A 17,890-nucleotide genomic window follows, 5' to 3' on the forward strand; every position below is an offset into this window, starting at 1 on the left:
GGTCCGCAGCTCCTCCTCGTACTTGGAGATGGAGGGCGGGCCTTTCTCCTTCCCAGCCTCCGAGTAGATTGACGAGGAGGACTGGCTCTGGGCCTTGCTGTTGGAAAAGGAGGAGGAAGAGGACGAGGAAGAGGAGGAGGAGTATGGGCCAGGGGCTCCTCTCTTCTCAGCAGCCTCCAGCGTCTTCTGTTCCATCTGCTGCTGCTCGCTGACCACCGACCTGCGCCCCTGGTTCTCCTCGATCCGGCTTCCTTCGTGCTTGCCTTCTTTGGACTTGGCGACCTCCATCTGGGGGGCCGAAGCTGCGGCGTCGACCAGGGCGGCCAGTGCGTCGGCGGCCGTGTTGTAGCGGGACGCAGGCAGCCCCTGGGTGATCGAGGGGGCGCCAGAAGGGAGCTGCCTGTTGTTCCCCACCCGAAAAGCAGAAGGAAATGGGTCAGGATACAGGGTAAGAAAATAACCAGTATTAGTAGTAGTAGTAGTAGTAGTAGAATATTTTAGTTATTAAGATTCTAGTCCTCACGGTTCTGGTGTTTTTGGATCTCGAAAAAAAGGCCTGAGATCCAACCCAAGACCTCTGTCTTCAGTGCGGACTCTCTAATACTGAGTTACTGCAAAGTATGATTTGAGTCCTCATGGTTCCTAACATGGTACTGGCTCTCCATAACCTTGAAGCAAGTAATCCTTCCCTTCTCTGTAATTGGAGATACTAGGGATTGAACCCAGGACTTCCTTTCAGGGAAACGTAGCCTCCATTCTCTGTCTGAAGTCACTCCTTGGACAACATAGTTTAAAGCAGGGAAGGCATTGGACAAGTGTGCACATGCATTATGTCCCCGTCCTCCCGCCGCACACACAATCTGGCTGAACCCAATCAAACCGTACATGATGCGCAACTGGGCCGTGGGATCCAGTGGGGTGATGACGCTCGTCCCGTTGGATCCTTGGAAAATGCTGGGCCGCTGCTGCATGATGCTCTCCTGACCCCGCACCGAAGGGGAGGGCGAGCGGACATAGCCGTGGCTGGAAGGTCGGCCGGGTTGCTCAGCTCCTTCAGAAGGGGAAGGAGGAAGAGTGAGGAAGAGGAAGAGCAGAAAGCAAATGCAGAGAGAGATTAACCACAACTCCCATCATCCTCACCCACTCACTAAGCTGGCAACGGCTGAACAGTTGAACAATTACATGCATTCCCCTACCTTTGGTTTTAAAAAGAACTTGCCATTTGGATTATATTTGACAGTGCAATTCCCCATTTCCAACCTGAGAACATTTCCACCAACCATCCTAAGATTTTGAACTATCAGACCGTGGCATATGCCTGCCTTTTAGATGAGAGCTCCCTTCTTCCACCAAAGTTAAAACTGTGGTAACAAGATTCTCATGCGCAAAAATGAGTGGTGGGCGACACCGAAATGGGGCATACGGATCCAGAATGGCCAAAGAAGGCTCACCTGGACGAAGGTAGAGCTCCGAGGGGACGTTGGCTATTCTCTCCCTCTCACGCTCGCGCTCTCTCTCTCGCTCTCGTTCCCGCTCTCGCTCCTTCTCTCGTTCCCGTTCACGCTCTCGCTCTGCATTGGCTGCTGCGGAAGCTGCCAGGTGGGAAGGGTGCCCTGAGAGGGAAAGAAGGTGGTACGGTTTGGAGAGATAGGCTCCTTTGGGCAGCCTTGCCTTGTGTGTGTGTAGGGGGTCTATGCCGCCCACAGGTTCCCCATTTAGCCAGCCATGGGAACTGGATTTCCGGCCAGGGATATAGTCTGGGTAGAATCAATTGTTTAGGATCCCAACGGAGATCAACTGTTTAGGATCCATGGAGATTCTAAGTGTGGGGAAGCACTGAGGTCTTACCTGGGGACATAGAGGGAGGGTTGTAAGGCCTGGTTGGGAACGCAAGCTGAGTGCTGGGGATGTAGGTGATCCTCTCCATCGGAGGGGTGCTCGGTCCGCCTGGGTGGGGCACCAGGATCGTGGGGGCCATGCTGTTCAGGTCAATAATTCCTAATGAGAGAGAAAGAAAGGTCCAATGGCACCAGGCTACCAGTGGCAACCTTCCTGGAGTGCTTCAACCCAGCTCAGTGCTGAGTCTGACACCAAGAATCTAGCCACTGGGTATGCTTTTTTCCCTCCTCCTTCCCAATCCCTCTTCCATTTGTGTCATATCTCACTGCTGAATTTGGGAAAGGTACTTATTTGAACCACAGCTCCCACAATCTCCTGACCAGCACAAAAGATTCTGGGAGTTGTTGTGCAAAACAGTTACCATCGTGATCATCATCATTATCTTCTTCTTCTTTATATCTCACCTTCTTCCCAAGATGGGAGTTTATACATTAATAAGTTTACAATTAAAAGTATAGAGGAAGTCAGCATTACCATTGTTAGTTCTGACTGGCAAACTCCACTCCGGGTCTCTGGCAGGAGTCTCTTCCTAGTCCTACCTGGGGGTCTCTGATGGTCTCCCAGATTTCACAAGGCAAAACCGGGTGACACCGGGCTTAGACTCACCTCTGGCTCCTGCGTAGGGAAGGCCCAAGGTCTGCTCTCGGGGGGGAGAGCCCCCGGGCCAAGTCCGGCCGCAGGTTGACTTGCATCTGCTGGGAGGTGATGTAGTCATTGAGGATGGTCTGCCGCGTGTTCTCCATGGCGTAGAGCTGGTATTGGCTCGGATAGCCAGGGGTGGGTGACAGCTGACGCTGGAACATGTAGGCTGTGGCTGAAGGAGGAGATGGAGAGGGAAAAGATCACAGGGGAACAGAACTGGAGCAAGAGCTGGGAGGCCTAGGACCCATTTTCCCACCCACCAAGGACTGTACCAAACACCCCCTCCCCAGATGGAGGGGAAAGAAGCCCAAAATACATCTGGAATTGAACAGAAGTTTGCTTCCCGTCTCATAAAAAACTGTATTTTTTGGTTTTAAGGTGTGTTGTGTGGTGCAGTGTGGTGGAGCCTCCTTCTTTGGAGGTCTTTAAAGAGGGGCTGGATGGCCTTCTGTCAACGGGGATGAGAGTTCCTGCATGGCAGAATGGGTTGGACTGGATCAGGGCCCTTTTTGGGGTCTCTTCCGACTCTAGGATTCTATGTGTGTGTCTGTGAGAGAGCTGCATCTTGTCGTTGGTAGAAAATGCCACCTCTGAAGTTTATCTGGAAATGTCAATCCCCACTTTTTCATGCCTATAAATCCGTTGGTGAGTGTAGGGCATGGTGGTGGCACAAAACCAGCCCACAAAATAGGGCCCAGCCACTCCAACCCTCTCCCAGGTTAAAATGGGGATGACAGGAGACACAGGGCTTGAGGGGCACCAATGACTGTGAAAAAACACTGACGCTGGCATTAAAAGGTCTGAAAAAACACTGGGATTCTTCTCCGTGTTGTTCGTCTCCATTTCCCAGAAGGAATGAACTTACCCGGATCCAGAGCCCTGTGGAACTGCATGGCCGGATCCAGGTGGGCAGGCAGGTGGCTCCTGTAGACGTCGGGGGTAGCCCCGCGATGGTGGGGATCGAAGGGGCTGTGGGTGACCACCGGATCCACCCCGGGGACAGGGGATTTGGAGGGGACGCTCTCCCGCTGCGTCGGGGTCAGGGTGGATTTCCGCTCGTGGTTCGCCGATTTCCCTGAAGACATGCCGCCTGCAAAAAGGAGGGGAGGAAAACGCAGCAAAGGTAAGGAGCTGTCCTATGGACAGCAGGGATATTTTAATGTAAAATCTTCACTAATGATGTATAATCAATGTATATTTTTAATTCTTCGGTTCATTACAGTTAAGACTGGGGGGTCAGAGCCATGCTAAGGTTTAGCTATATGCCTTTCCCCTGTTCTCTTTTCTTCTCTTTTTCTCCTGTCTGTTTCTTTCTTTTCTGTATACGTTTTCTGAACGTAAGCAGAAAAGCAGGATAGAAACCAAACCAATCCATCAATCAATAATGCAGGGGCAGGGGGAGTGTGTGCCCCTATAAATGCCATTTTACAACTCCGAACCCTCTACTAACCCCCTAAAGCACCCTGAACCCCCATTTGCTTTTTAACAAATAGCAAGACACCCAAAATAATCACTCAAAAACTCTCCCCAAGATGCAGAAATGAGGAAAGGCATGGAAGGCATGCCCTCCATGCCTTCGTTTTAACTGATTCCAAATGTCACGATGGTTTAATTCCTCTTTAACTTCTGTATGCTATTTTAAACTGTTGTAAGCTGCCCCGAGCCCCAAAATAGGAAAAAGGCCCGATATAAATAAAGAGATATAAATATGATGAACAAGAATCTGTCTGAGAATAGTTCTGGTTCCTCTATGCTGCAGTCAAAGTGGTGACCGGAAATAACACCATTTTGGCTGGCATGCAGAGAAAACATTTTGGGATGCAGTCTTCAGGGATTGAGGCGGGAGGCTGACCTCCGGTCACTGCCCAGCTTCCCACCCAAGTCGAATAAAACGCACCTTCTGAAACTCGGTTCATCATCGGGGAACTCCTGGACATGCTCTGGTAGTTGACAGGCGTCCTCCTCGCGTTGGCGTCCTCATAGATCCCGGGGCTCACTTGGGACTTGGGCGCCTCGTGGAGCGTCGACCGTAGGACCGATGTGCCGGAGCTGACCACCGAGGTGTGGCGAGAACGGACCTCGCCGGGCTTGGCGTCTTCGTACTTCCCTCGCTCCACCACCTTCACGTTCTCCGACACCATCTCCAGAGGCGGCATCCCCCGCGACAGTTTGCTCGGGCCGGTGATCAACGACTTGACGTTGTGTTTAATGGCCGACTGGCCAGCGCTGTTCTCGTATTTGATGGGCGTGCCCTGGAGCCAAAAAAGCGTAGTGCCAATGTCAGCCCGGGTCTCCTTTTCACCACCGCCATGGAGAGTTTGAGAAACGTTGCCCTCAGTCGCATGTCTCAGAAAGATTACAATGTGCTGTGTACACAAGGTGACCTATGACAACTAGGTGGGAATGTGCCACAGCCAACCCCACAAACAGAAGAGTTTAACCTACCTAGGAGTGCTCTCCTTACCTGTGGGCCTGCCAATGGAGGCTGTCCTTCCTATGAAAGGGGACCAAGAGCACAGCCAGGGTGGGGATTCGGCAGCCTGCCTGAAGGTTTTGAACTGTAACTCCCAGCATCCCTCACCCTTCACTATGCTGGCTAGCACTCCTGGGATTTGGATGACATCTGGAGGGCTACGTGGCTCCTATCCCTGAGCTGCAAAGAAGGCTTGCTCTTTCTGCAGCAACGAAGAGGTCAGCCCAGTGTCTGCCTACCTGGGAGATGGAGCCCTCGATGATCGGCCGGGCGCTCTGGACAATTTCGGGGGTCTTGCGGCTCTCCTGGCTGAGCAGATCCTGCCGGGGGATCTCATGGATGGAGCGGCCCATCTCCTTGATGGTGGTGACCCCTTCGTAGGGCTTGCCCTTGGTGATGGCGCCTTCGAAGCTCCGCGTAGGGGGAGACTCCCTCTTGATCTTTGGGTATTTCAGGCCTTCCTCGTAGCTCTCGGCCGTCGCTCGCGGGGTGCCTGGCCGTGAAACACAGAAACAGATAAAGGTGCTGGGGAAAGGGAGGCCTTTGTGTGCCCCGATCCTGTCTTTGTGGCTCCCCAGGATATACATCTAACTCACAAATACAGGAATTCTTGAGCCGGAATGAATGTAAAGAGGGAAAAAACCTTACCTTGCATTATAGATCCTGACAGTACGGTCCTCTCTTTTAAGTCGGGGTGAGAGCTACCTCGAGGCAGGGCACGGCAGATTAAGCCTTGGAAAAGGATAAAAAGGGAGAGCTGCCATTTTCTTTTGTAGATAGGCGCACCGTTTTACGCCGCGTGAACTATATTGGTGCGCTGCGTGTCATTCACATACGAAAAAGAAAACGCAGACCATTCCTCACATACAGAAGCGTCCCTCTGTAAATGTCTTACTCCACTCTAACTTTCCAATATTCCCTCTGCTAAATAATCAAATTATAATAGATATATCTGTCCATAGCTCTGTTTTACCACTGGTGGCATGTTCTTTTGCAAACAACAATGTCCTGACATGCTTTGACATGTGAGTTATTATGCTCTGAAATGTTCTTTATACACTTCTCATGCAAGCAAGTTATTTCCTTTTTGAAACAAGAAGCGATATGGGAGCCACGTTTACCTTCCAACGGCGCAGAGACAGGAGAGTCCCTCATGGACATCCCCTGCTTGATGTTTCCTTCCATGGCATCGTATGTCCTCTTCAGACTCATTTCGTGAGCCGTCCGTGGACTTCGGGTTCCTTCCCGGACATTTTTGATGGCTGTAATAATGCAAAGATTGGGGTCAAAATGGTGGCAGGGGACAGAAGCCGGCCACTAACAAAATGGAGGCAGGGAAGAGAAAAACACCAGATCTGGCGTGACGCAATGGGTCACCTGTGAAAAGAAATTCAGGCCACATTCTCCTTGGTCAAGCCCAATGGACATTTGCTTCAGTCCATCGTTCCACTAAGGCGCATGTGTAACCGACAGAAGAAATGCTTCCAATATAGTTCATGCAAACTATTATCTGGAAGTCTGCACCCACTGGAGCTCTTTGTTTTAAAAAGCTGAGATGTCTGTCGCAGGGTTCCCATGCCAGCCCTACATAGTTACCGTCATAGGTTATGATGTGCCCACTCTTGCCCTCGTAAATGACGTGGCCTTTCGATGCTCCGGCCTCCTCCCGGCATTTCTCTGGGCTGTCTTCTGTGGCCAGGCGTGTGATGGTTCCCTTCAGCAGCACATCAGCCGCGATCCCAGACTGGGACAAAGCTGGAGTCCCCTGCAAAGAAAGCGGAAGAAGCTAGGAACTTGGGAATCGAACCAAGGCATCCATGGAAGCTATCTCACATCCAAACACACTGCTGGTTAATGCAAGAGGCAAATGTCAGGGAAGCAAACATGGGATGCTCTACGTTAGTGATCTCCAAACTTTGGTCCTGTTGCTGTTTAGGACTTTGGCTCCCAGAATTCCTGACCAGTTGGCCAAGCTGGCTGGGGATTCTGAGAGTTGAAGTCCAAAACAACTGGGGGGATCAAAGTTTGGGAACCACTGCTCTAGATCCCATACTGGGACAAAAATGAAAGGTTATGGGAAGCTCCCGTTCAAAACCATAAAGTCCACAGGGGGACACTGGCCCAGTCGCCCTCCAACAAACCTTGCAAGGTCTGTTATGCTGGAAGTGAAAAGCCACAGAGCTCGGCAAAGTCCCTCCTTATGGACTACAAATCCAAGAATGCCCCACAGCATACATGGCCATTGGGTTGCAATTCCCTAGCAGGCACAGCCCATGGTTAGTGCTGATGTCTGGTGGGTCAGCCCTATGCCACAGACAGCGCATACCTGGGTAATGGAACCTCGCAGGGATGGCATTGTTTCGACAGACACTTTGCTGGCTGGCGTCCCTCGGGTTATGCTTCCTTCTTGGATAGTGGTTGCCGTCCCTGGTTGGAGAGGCAAAGCATGGATTTATTTTATTAAAAACAAAGCATTTTATCATGTTTCTGCCCACCAGAAGTTGACCACAGATCCCTTTCTGCCAGAGGTTGATCACAGAATCATACTGGAGGACCTACAAATGCCTAGAAAGGTATCTTCTCTAGGAACTTCTAGGTTCCCCAGCACAACTCTATACAGCTTCCACCAGAATTGCACTGGAAGACTTAAGAGATTCCTAGAGAAAACGTATTAATCAAAATGCCTCTTTTGCTCACCTCGAACCACTCCCTCATGCTGGGCTCTAACCAACAGGCCTTCAGGCTGCGAGTTTTGACTCCGCGGGGAGAACTCCTCTTGCTTGATGTAGGGCATGGAAGCTGGGGAGGCAGAAAGGGGGGGGGAATATAAGGTTCACATCATGATGACTGACAACTGGCATCTTTGCATGATTGAAGAGAATCCCAATATAGTAGATACACTGCTGCCGCCTCCCTCTCCTCATTTCATGTCTCAAAAACAGCCCCACACCCAGCGTTCGAGTTCTCCCCTCCCAAATGGAAATAAAAACCAAAGTATCAGCACTCTGCTAATGAAAAGAAAGAGGAAAGGAAGGCGAGGAGGAACTGAAGACGATAAAAAGCGAGGAGGCGGAAGTGGAGGACAACCCAAACAACAGTGAAGGAATGCTAAGTGCCAGGCCAAGAGTAACTTACTTCATCGTTCATGTGTTCGGTAAGTGAACCCAGTTTTGGCAACCAGCAAGTCATATTGAGCCATGCTTAGACAGTACTAACAGGAGCGCGAAAGCCACTACAAGGCCAGAGTCATGCTTCTTCCTCTCCTTTTATGCTCTGAGCACAATCTTCACCTCAACAGAACAGATCGGAGGAAAACAGACATTTATTTCCCCTACCTGACTTGGCCGAGTCCTGTTGCCTCGGGAGTCCGAGGGAGATGGAGCCGACGGAGGGCTTGGGGGGTTCTTGACCATAAGACGCTTGACCGTGGGATGTTAGGTACGTGCCGGGTGTCCCCTGGAATGAGAGGGATAGAGGAAAAAGGAAGGAGGGAAAGAAGGAAAAGGAAAAGGTGAACAACAGGCCAACAATCTAAAAGCAGGAGCAAGTTGTCACAGAACCTTAATAGTTAGAAGGTACCCCCTGACATGGAGGAACACACAAGTAATGCTCTCTTGAAAGAGGCTCATCCAACCTCTGTCCGTCAATGAATATTGGAAAGGTAGGGATGAGTGGGGAAAGAATGATCATTTACTGGTCACACTTGTCCCCTGCCGTCCCTCCAAAGAGCTTGAGCACATGCTTCCTATTTCAAACATAACCCTGTGAGGTAGGTCAGACAGGGCAGAGGGAGAAGATGACCAATTTGAAGTCACCCCATTCCTTGGCTTGAATCTGGAGCAACAGCGGTTGGGATGAGGACGCAGTCTGCTGGTACAAAAGACTACTAAGGACCCACACTGCCTTCTCTGCCACTAACTTACCTGTGAGATGGATCCACCCATGATGAAGGATGGCTTCTCTGAGGGCACCACTGTTTTGGAGGAGGGGATGAGCGGCGGAGGAGGTCTGGTCGGCCGCGTCGTCGGAGGCCGGACCCCTTCGGGGAGATTGGTTATTACCTGATGAGGAGCAGGCTGGAGGACTTGAGAAAAGGAGGAGAAAAAGGAAGGCATCTTTGAAAACACCACAGTGAATAAATCAAAGCAACGTGCTCCGTATTTTCCACAACCATCAGAATTCCATCAACAGCAGGGCTTTGGCTGTTGAGGTGTGCCTTCATGTTGTTTCCGACTTATGGAGATCCTAAGGCAAACCTATTGCAGAGGTTTCTTGGCAAGCTTCCTCAGAGCAAGTTTGCCATTGCCATCCTCTGACTTGCTCTCTTTAGATTTCATAGCAGAAGATTGAGATGTTCTGATTTCAGAATTCGGTCTTGGCCGCTCAATACACCAACGTTCAGGAGGGAGAGGAGGACACAACTGGTGCAAAGTTCCTCCCTGCCTCAAACGTTTTAACAAGCGTGGAACAAATTGTCTGGCGTAAGTTACCTGGTGGGACGCTGTAGCGGGCGGCGTTCATGTCCGGCTGGGGCGAGGCTTTGCTGACCTCCCTTGGGGATAAGCGATATGGCGAAGAGGACCTCACCACCGCGTTCTGCATCTGCGCTTCCTGCTCCATGGCACGCTTCACTTCGGCATAAGGCATGTAGGCAACAGGCTTCCCTGTGAGAAGACAAGTGAGCGACATAAGCAAAAATGAAAGCATTCCCCCCCCCTCGTATTAAACGGGGTCTGTATCTGACAGCTCCAAAGGAAGCTCACACACATCCTTTCACCTACCGTCCCATTCGACGTTTGGACTCTTGGCCGGGCCGCAGGGGCTGGCCGACCGCCGGCACTCCACCTCCATCTGCTCTTGCCGCTGACGCTGCTGATCCTCCAACATGGTGGACTTGTGCATGGCTTTGATGTGCTGCTGGAAGAGCGTGTAGCCGCTCATGGTTATCCCCTGGGGCAGCCCTGGCATTGAAGAAGAGACCTACAAAGAGGCAGAGGAAGAAGAAGAACTGGTAGGCATCCTAACAGGAATCAATCAGATATTGTTTAAGGTGACCGCTACCCATTCTGGTCCTGTTATGACTCCGACGATGGTCAAGAAGGGCCCTGGAGTGGAGGGCCTTCTCAGAACCAACATCCTGGCAAAGGGAACACCAGCCTTGCAAGGGATGACACACAGACCTTGGGACAAGATGCTTTTTAAGAAGTCAAAACTGATTTGTTTTATATTAAATTAAAAATTATTTTAATTAAAAAACCCAGAACATACCATTGGTGGGATGACCGCTGCCCGGTGTTGGAGCTGCTGGAGATCCATCGACCCTTGCTTTATGGTGGGTGACACCATCAGAGGCCCAGTCGGGTTCAACAAGGAAGGCTTGGAGTCCATTGTAAAGATTCTGGAGGGGCGGAAAGAGACGTACGGCAAACCATTAGGAATGGCACACAGCATCTTAAAAGACTGTGTATTTCTATATGAACCTGCCTGGGCCCCTGAAGAAGCACTTCTCTCAGTCCCACCACCACCTTCTCAACATGTTTAGTGGGTAAGAGACAGGGCATTTTTGGTGGTTGCTCCCAGGATTTGGAACGCCATCTCTAAAGAACCAAGGATGGCTCCCCATCTTACTCTCCTTTTGGAAACAAGTGAAAATATACATATATACATGTTTTAAGAATAACTGCTTTGGACATGCTGGTATTCAAAATGCCCCAGCATAGCCCACTCCGGTTCTTTGTGTGCCAGTAGATACCCTAAAGGTACCAGATGCTGCCCGATCTTGAAAGCTAAGCAGGGCCAGCGATGGATAGTGCTTGGATGAGAGACTGCCAACAAACACCAGGAGCTATGGGCTGTGTTTCAGAGGAAGGAACTGGCAAAAACCCCGCTGAGGATTCCTTGCCTAGGAAAACCCCACGAAATTCACGAGTCTGTCGTAAGTTGACAGGCGACTCGAACGCACATACATACACAAAAAGGTTCCATTTCTGCAAAACCTGCGGGAAATGTTCTCTGGACAATCCCCTCGCAGCCATACAAGTAAATAAATAAAACGGGGCTGGGAATGAGCAACCTGATAGCTTTGACATTTCATGCCCACTCCAAGACCGCCTTGTGGAACGCTCCCAGGGCACAGGAAATTTTCCATTACACACAACTCTCTCGGTTTATCGCCAATGGAAGGGAGGAAGGTGGACGGAACGAACTGGAGACGGTTCCCTGGGCGATGCAAGGTTGCGGTGCATGCGCTCAGCATGGCATGGCTTGCTAAAGCACTGAAGTGAGGTAGTAAGCGGCCGCTGATGTTGCAAAACTGAACGCAGGACATGACAGACCCATTGCGCAAAGCAGCCTTCTATGGAACAACTTGCCTGATCGCCACTGGCGACACAGAAATTAGGTGCAGGAGATACAACAGGGAGGCCTGTAAATCAACTCATGGATAAGCCTGGGAACTGGGTGAATATTTAGGGTTGTTGTTTTTAAATATGTTTTGGACTTCCAGCTCCCAGAAGCCCTAGACAGCACAATCTGTGGCAAGGGATTTTGGGAGTCGTAGTCCTAAGGAGAGGCAAAGCTCCTCCAGTGCTGTTGAAGCTGGAATGTATGGTGTGTCAGAAAGTCTTCCTCGACAGCTCTTTGCTCCCGCTTTTCTGCAAATCCTCCAAATTTGACCTTTTTCGGGAGGAGAAGAAGGTGGCCTTTAATTCTATCAGTAAGTAGACCCTCACCGTTGCCTATCGGGGTCCCCATCCACCTCTTCGTCCGCGCTGCAGGTGGCACTTGAGTCATTGTCCGAGTTGGGATCCAACCGCTGGGCACCGCTGGCCTGGGGAGGGAGGCCAAAGTCCATCCCCTCGGGCTCAGACTTCTCCTTCGGCCCTTCCTCATCCCTCTCTTTGGCGTCGTTCTCCGTCTTCACGTGAACGTCTTCGGGAAGCCCCGTCGCTTCGCTGTCGACCGGCTCCACTTTGGTACTCGCAGGAAGGTTGGCGACGGGTTTCGTGTCGCCCGACTGGCTCCGGTTCTCCACCTCCATGGGTTCCTCCACCTCGGTGGTCGCCTCTTCCTTCACCTGCAACTCCGCGCTCCCGTTTTCGTCCGGCTTGACATGCTGGGCCTCCGAGGGAGGGGACGCGTCAGGGGCCGGTTTGACAGCGGATTCCTCTTCCACCGCCGCCTCAGTGGTCACCCGGGAAGAGCTGCTCTCGGTAGGGGCATCGTCCATAGGCTTGGCAGCTTCGGTTGGAGAAGGTGATGGCGCGCTCTCGGTATCTGAACTATTTTCAGCACCTGGAAAGGCATTGAAGTCAAGTGTAAGCATCTGAAAGGTAATTAAGCAGCTTTAACTGGATGTTGCACGATTACCGCTTAGGGATGCATGACACACAAGGACAGACCTGATGCCTTGCAGACCTCCTGGCACACGGTGAAGGGGCTGAGGGGGCAGAGATGTATTCTGCACCTCTGGAACTGCACCAGTCTCAAGCCATGCTCACTGTGAAGCCCTTCTAATTTGCCTGCTCCCGGCCCAGCACTACCCAACTCTTTTGGACAATCATTCCCATCATCTCCCAGGGCAGCATGGCTTAGGGATGGGAGCTGTAGTCCACCACACTCAGAAGGAGCCATTCCTGGCATCACCTTCACTGTCTTCTGGGTTCTCCTCCTCGTTGGACGCTTCAATGTCTTCGTCTTCCTGCGCAGAGACAGTCGACGCCACGCTTTCGCTCTGGGACACTTCGCGCTCCTCGCGGGGCCTTCGGGAGGACTAGGAAAGAAAGGAGCCAGGCTGTTAGGAGCTAATTTAAATGTAAGTACAATAAAACAACACCAAGTAGACATAACTCATTTATTCCCTTTATTACAATATGAGATAATAATAATAATGTGTGCCTTTCATAGACACTATCATCTATGTCTCCCTCCTGAACCACCTTAATGAGCCAAGGGATGCCTGGGAACCTGGTGCCCTCCGGATGTCCTGGACTACAAATCCCTGCATCATCTAGACAGCTGGGGGCTGTAGTCCGATACATCTGAAGGCTGGGGAAGCCGCTCTTGAGTCCTGTGCTTGGAAACAACCTGAGTCCGCTGTGATACATAATGGGTCATTTTTGGGAAAGGGCAGAACCAGATGGCAAAGCAGATGGCTGGATATCCCTTCCTCTTTTCCAGACATGTATATCTTGCCAGAATGCTGCCACGGCGTATGTGTCCGTTCCCTTTCAAAATGCTCATCATAAGTCACTGCGTTTCATGACCTGGGAAACGCAGCCCAGCCCAACGCCTGCCAAGTTCTGAGCCTTCTCTTGACCATAATCCCGGCTCCTAACCTCAAGCTCTTTAAGAAGGTGTTGGGAGCTCAAGATGGGCATGAACCTATGACCTTGCTTGGAACCCAGCTCCCTGCGGAGCTCAGACCAGCCTTTATTTCCTCTCTCCCTCTCTTTTAGCACTCCTTCACTGTATGAACAGAAGGCTATGCCCTCTGCCAGGTCAGAAGCTTTGCCCACCTAGCCTGACCTTGGCTCCCCAGAAGGGCAGCAGTGCATTAGGGCCTCTTGCAGAGAGACGTGCTTTTACCATCACCCCCAGCTCCTGTTTTAACCAGAGATGCCAAGAAGTGAATCTGGGGCTCTCTTAGTATTTGGAAGCATAACTGAGGATGGCAGGGACTGAACCTAGGACTTTTTGCAAGCAAAGTGTGCAACAGTGCCTCCTTCAAATACAACCACTTCTTGTTCGTCTATGCATTTTCCATGCCTGCACAGTGGTGAGATATGTACTGAGTAGCATGGACAACACCATCCTGTGCCATTCCCCTCCGGTCTTCCAGTTCCCTCTGAGCTTAAACTGAAATCCCCACGCTATGTTTGCAAAGGGCTAGACTTGGGTAGGTTTTCCCCAGCAACAATGTATTATTGTGAGCTGCTCCTAAGAAGAATAGGTGGTTGTGACTTGTTCCTGTTGGATTTTGACTTTGGGAGACCAGGGTTCAAATCCCAACTCATCCATAGAAACCCACTCTCTCAGCCTCAGAAGAAGGCAAAGGCAAGCCCTCTCTGAACAAATCTTGCTACGGGCTTTTTGGCTGGTTCTCCTTAGGGTCATCTCAAGTTGGAAATGACTTGAAGACACAACAACCTGAAATGACACTCAATGAGATGAGTCCCTTTCAAATCTTTCCCAGCTCTCACCAGATGCTAACTTGCTCCCAGTACATAGCAGGAACAGACTGGGAAGGAGCATAGCTTGACTGGGAAGGAGCACAGCTCCAGACAATGGGGATTTTCTGCCATCACATGCCCTGGCAGACAAGATGGCCGCAACACTGCATTTGTACTTCTTACCTCCAAGTTATGCCCCTGTTGGGTTGGCATCGCCAGCTTCTCTGCAATATCCTGGCTGCAAGCGATGCTCCCAGGAGCTTTCCTTAACCATCATCGGCTCTGCCCGCCCACACACCTTTGTATGGTTGTGACCTCAGGTTGCATCGCACATGGCGGTTCTCAGGTCCCTCTTTGAGCTGGGTACACCTTGGTTCACCTCCCTTGACTGGAAAGGGATGCCCGCAGGCAGAGATTTCCACTTCCAACACCCAACGTAAGGTCAGTCCCGGGCTCACCTTTTGCTTGTACTGCTGAAGGAGGCTGTCGAGGTTGTGCCGCCTCTTGTAGTTGAAGTAGAAGTTCTTGCACTGGGCCTCGCTCTTCGTCCCCACCATCTTGGCAATGGCGGCCCAGTTGCGCCCGTGTTCCACCAAACCTGCCGAAAGAGACAAGCAGAGGCTATGCTGAGATACGCCATCAGATGTTCTCCTTTGACATGCATTGGAAGACGGGCGGGTGGGCAAAAACTCTCTGTGCCTCACAATGGACTCGGGCATCGAGAGAGCCAGAGTCCGAAACATCTTGAGATGTGTCGCTATGCATGGCACAAAATGGCTGCCGGATGTAAGTTTTCAAGAACAAGCAGCTGAAGGGGAAGCTCTCCCAGACAAAACTAATAATAATAATAATAATAATAGTAGTAGTAGTAGTAGTATTTTATTTCTATCCTGCCTCTCCAAAATGATCACGGCGACAGACAAGTCCCTAGCTTTTCTCCTGAGTGAAAGGCTGTGGAAATGTATGGCCAGTGGGCCAGACAGTTTAGGGAATGGAAGGAACTGATGCACAAAGAGGGCACTGAAAAGGTGGGACCCAAGCTATCCCATGTGCAAAAACCTGGCTGAGTGGATGACTCTTAGTTCAACGCAGTGCCAAGGGTTCAGGGCACAGGTAGCTTCCTCCCCCTTGAAATGGTTGCCGCCGTCTCCCAGGATCCGACACTTTTAAGGCAAGCGTCCGACTTTGTCTTGCGGCAGAGCCGGCCAACAAGACAGGTATTAGCCCCATTTCCCACACTTCTCAAAGCCAAGGCGCCTGCTGAGGCTCCGAGGGGGAGCTCAGCTCTCTTCCCGGGGGTCAAACCGTGTCAGGGCTAAGAATAAAGGCATAAAATAAAACCCGGCTCTCCCTGACCCCAGGCGGCGGAGGGCTTATCTGCTGGATCATGCCGTTTCCCTGGTTGACATAACCTAATTCTCCCTGGGCCATAAAGCCGCTAACCTCACCGCCTCCCCAGCCCCCTTTGCCGCAGGCAGCGCTAAGCCCGGCGAAACAGGCAGAGAGAGGAAAACGGCGGAGGGAAGGGGAAAACTCCCCATCGGAGAGAAAGGACTTTGCCTTCCCGGGAGGAAGGCATTGGGCCTGCCACATTTTTATTTGTACAACACCCCGCAGTGCTTATGTTATCAGCCGCGAAATCATGACACACAACACACGCACCCCACGAGGGAGGCAATGGAAAAATAGATCCACCGAGAAAACAAAGAGGGATCACAGTGTCCCGGGTGGAAAGGGGATTCCAATATTTGCAGAAGGGCAAAAATAAGTGGAATAACAAACAGCACAAGGAGAGCTGGAGGCGATCAAAATCCCCCCAGGAAAACCACAGAACAAGACAACGACGTAGCCAGGATTTTTGGAAGGGGGGGTGTCCAGACTAAGTGCCACCACCACACACCATTCATTGTATCTAATGGAAAGGGGGGTCCGGACCCCAAGATACCCCCCTGGTTACATCCCTGAACAAGAGCAAAACCAAGATGGAAGGGAGAAGGATTTATCGTATGTGTTTGATATATTCCTCATCAGAATCAGCATCGAGTCAGCAATGATCCTGTGGTCCTAAAGATACCCCTTTGGATCTGGACTGATCAACATACGGTCCTCAAGGCATCCTTGGACTGCAACTCCCATCAGCTAATGGTAACAGGAGATGCAGTCCAACAAGCTCTGGAAGGTCACAAGTTGGTTGTCTCTTCTTCAGAGCACCTTTGGCCTGCCGTATATTTTGGGCTTCAGTGCCCATAATCTGTTTTTATCACTGGCCCGGGGACAATGGGAATTGCAGCCCAAGAACCTCTGCTAAGAGTCAAAGGCTTCCCGTTACCCCAAAACTTGTTCAAAGCCTAACAAATGCATTTTCCCCCAGGCTTGCAAGAGGGAAAATACTGCATGCAGCTAGTTGCACGAAGCAGTTAAAGGTAGTGGATAATTTACAAGCCGAGGAGCGAGCCAGGAATCCCATTTTGCAGAGTTCGGTTTGAAGGGGAACCGGTTCAAGGAAGGGGGAAACCAGGACTAAAAGACCCCAGATCGACCCAGATCTATTAAGGTCAAACGATGAAACATCCCTCTCCATTCCCCGTTGTTTAAACAGCTGGAATGGCACCCCCTTTTCCCCCCTTTTCTTTTAGAACCGGAACGGTGTATTTTAAAATCTATGTTGTTTCTAGACGGTGGTGAACTGGACTCTGGCCTCTCATGGCACTGGGAAGGTCAAGCTGAACAAACACACACATTGGAAGCCTGCGATGTGGTTTTAAAAAATTAACCAGCTCTCCCCCCCGTTTAGCAAACCGGTATCCGGATGACTAACATTTGGGGAGGAACAAAACATTCTCCTAGGTGAACAAGGGACAGATGCAGCGATTAAAAGCGTTTGAATTAAATGACTCAAGAGAAGGCCTGGTGCAATGGTTGCTGCAACAATGTGCACTTCAACTGCAAATCCCAGTAGCCCTTGCCAGCAAAGCCAAGGGCGACGAATGCTGGAAGATGCGGTTGGAAACGTTTGCACGGTGGTCGCACAACTCCAACCCTTGCAAGTGCTGGACCCAGTCTTTGGGCCCTTTCACACCATATAATTGTAGCACTCCGATTCCACTTTAACAGCCCTGGTAAAAAAAATCCTATGCGATCCTGGGGTTTGTGGAGAAACTAGAGCGCTCTGGCTGAGAATGCTGCTCCGTAAACTACAATACCCAGATCCCACGGGCAGATGAAGTGGAAGAATCGCACTCTAAAATTGTGTAGCGTGAAAAGACCCGATGGTGTTTGAGTCCACACTAAGCCATGAAATTCACTGGGGACTCAGGGGCCGTAAAATGGTCCTTGGGGGCCCTCACATGAACCTGCACTTTCCCTATCCTAGCAATGGGTGCAAGTAGCCCATAGGATCTTTACAAAGAAGAGGCACGCTAGAATCAGAGAAATACAGAGACACAGAGATGCTGGGAGTTGTCATTTTTGGGTGGGAAAGGGGTCTCTTCTCAGCTCAAGCAAAACACAGACCTACATTGGCCTGTTCCAGACTGGCAAAATAAAGCTGCTTCGGGTCTCTTTGGGGGTATGCTGTTTAAATGATGCATGCACCCTGAGAATCTGGAAGCTGCACCAAAAGCTGCACTCTGGTGCTTAGGAATGGAGTGTGGCTTTGGCGCGACCTCCGGACTCTTAGGACCCATGCGTCATTTAAATAGCATAC

At 51.0% G+C, this 17,890-nt stretch overlaps 1 protein-coding gene across 2 annotated transcripts in view; it reads right to left on the minus strand.

Annotated features, from left to right (window-relative positions):
- Positions 1–1,854: 1,854 nt before the first annotated feature.
- Positions 1,855–17,890, minus strand: part of LOC121916935 (nuclear receptor corepressor 1-like) — a 51,276-nt gene continuing 35,240 nt past the window's right edge. Inside the window, exons 19-36 of one of the 2 annotated variants that reach the window (XM_042442505.1) lie at positions 14,643–14,782; positions 12,659–12,785; positions 11,746–12,307; positions 10,283–10,412; positions 9,796–9,994; positions 9,505–9,678; positions 8,938–9,098; positions 8,350–8,470; positions 7,712–7,813; positions 7,341–7,441; positions 6,611–6,779; positions 6,136–6,276; positions 5,663–5,746; positions 5,254–5,507; positions 4,439–4,793; positions 3,407–3,631; positions 2,506–2,713; positions 1,855–1,998 (exon numbers count right to left, since the gene is read on the minus strand). In XM_042442505.1, the coding sequence (XP_042298439.1) occupies positions 1,989–1,998; positions 2,506–2,713; positions 3,407–3,631; positions 4,439–4,793; positions 5,254–5,507; positions 5,663–5,746; positions 6,136–6,276; positions 6,611–6,779; positions 7,341–7,441; positions 7,712–7,813; positions 8,350–8,470; positions 8,938–9,098; positions 9,505–9,678; positions 9,796–9,994; positions 10,283–10,412; positions 11,746–12,307; positions 12,659–12,785; positions 14,643–14,782 (3,263 nt within the window). In that variant the 3' untranslated portion in view covers positions 1,855–1,988. Of the gene's footprint in view, positions 1,999–2,505; positions 2,714–3,406; positions 3,632–4,438; positions 4,794–5,253; positions 5,508–5,662; positions 5,747–6,135; positions 6,277–6,610; positions 6,780–7,340; positions 7,442–7,711; positions 7,814–8,349; positions 8,471–8,937; positions 9,099–9,504; positions 9,679–9,787; positions 9,995–10,282; positions 10,413–11,745; positions 12,308–12,658; positions 12,786–14,642; positions 14,783–17,890 lie in introns of those variants that run through there. The other variant, XM_042442506.1, reaches the window with a different exon arrangement.

This window comes from Sceloporus undulatus, chromosome 11, assembly GCF_019175285.1.
Source record: "Sceloporus undulatus isolate JIND9_A2432 ecotype Alabama chromosome 11, SceUnd_v1.1, whole genome shotgun sequence".
In the NCBI taxonomy this organism is placed as follows: domain Eukaryota; kingdom Metazoa; phylum Chordata; class Lepidosauria; order Squamata; family Phrynosomatidae; genus Sceloporus; species Sceloporus undulatus.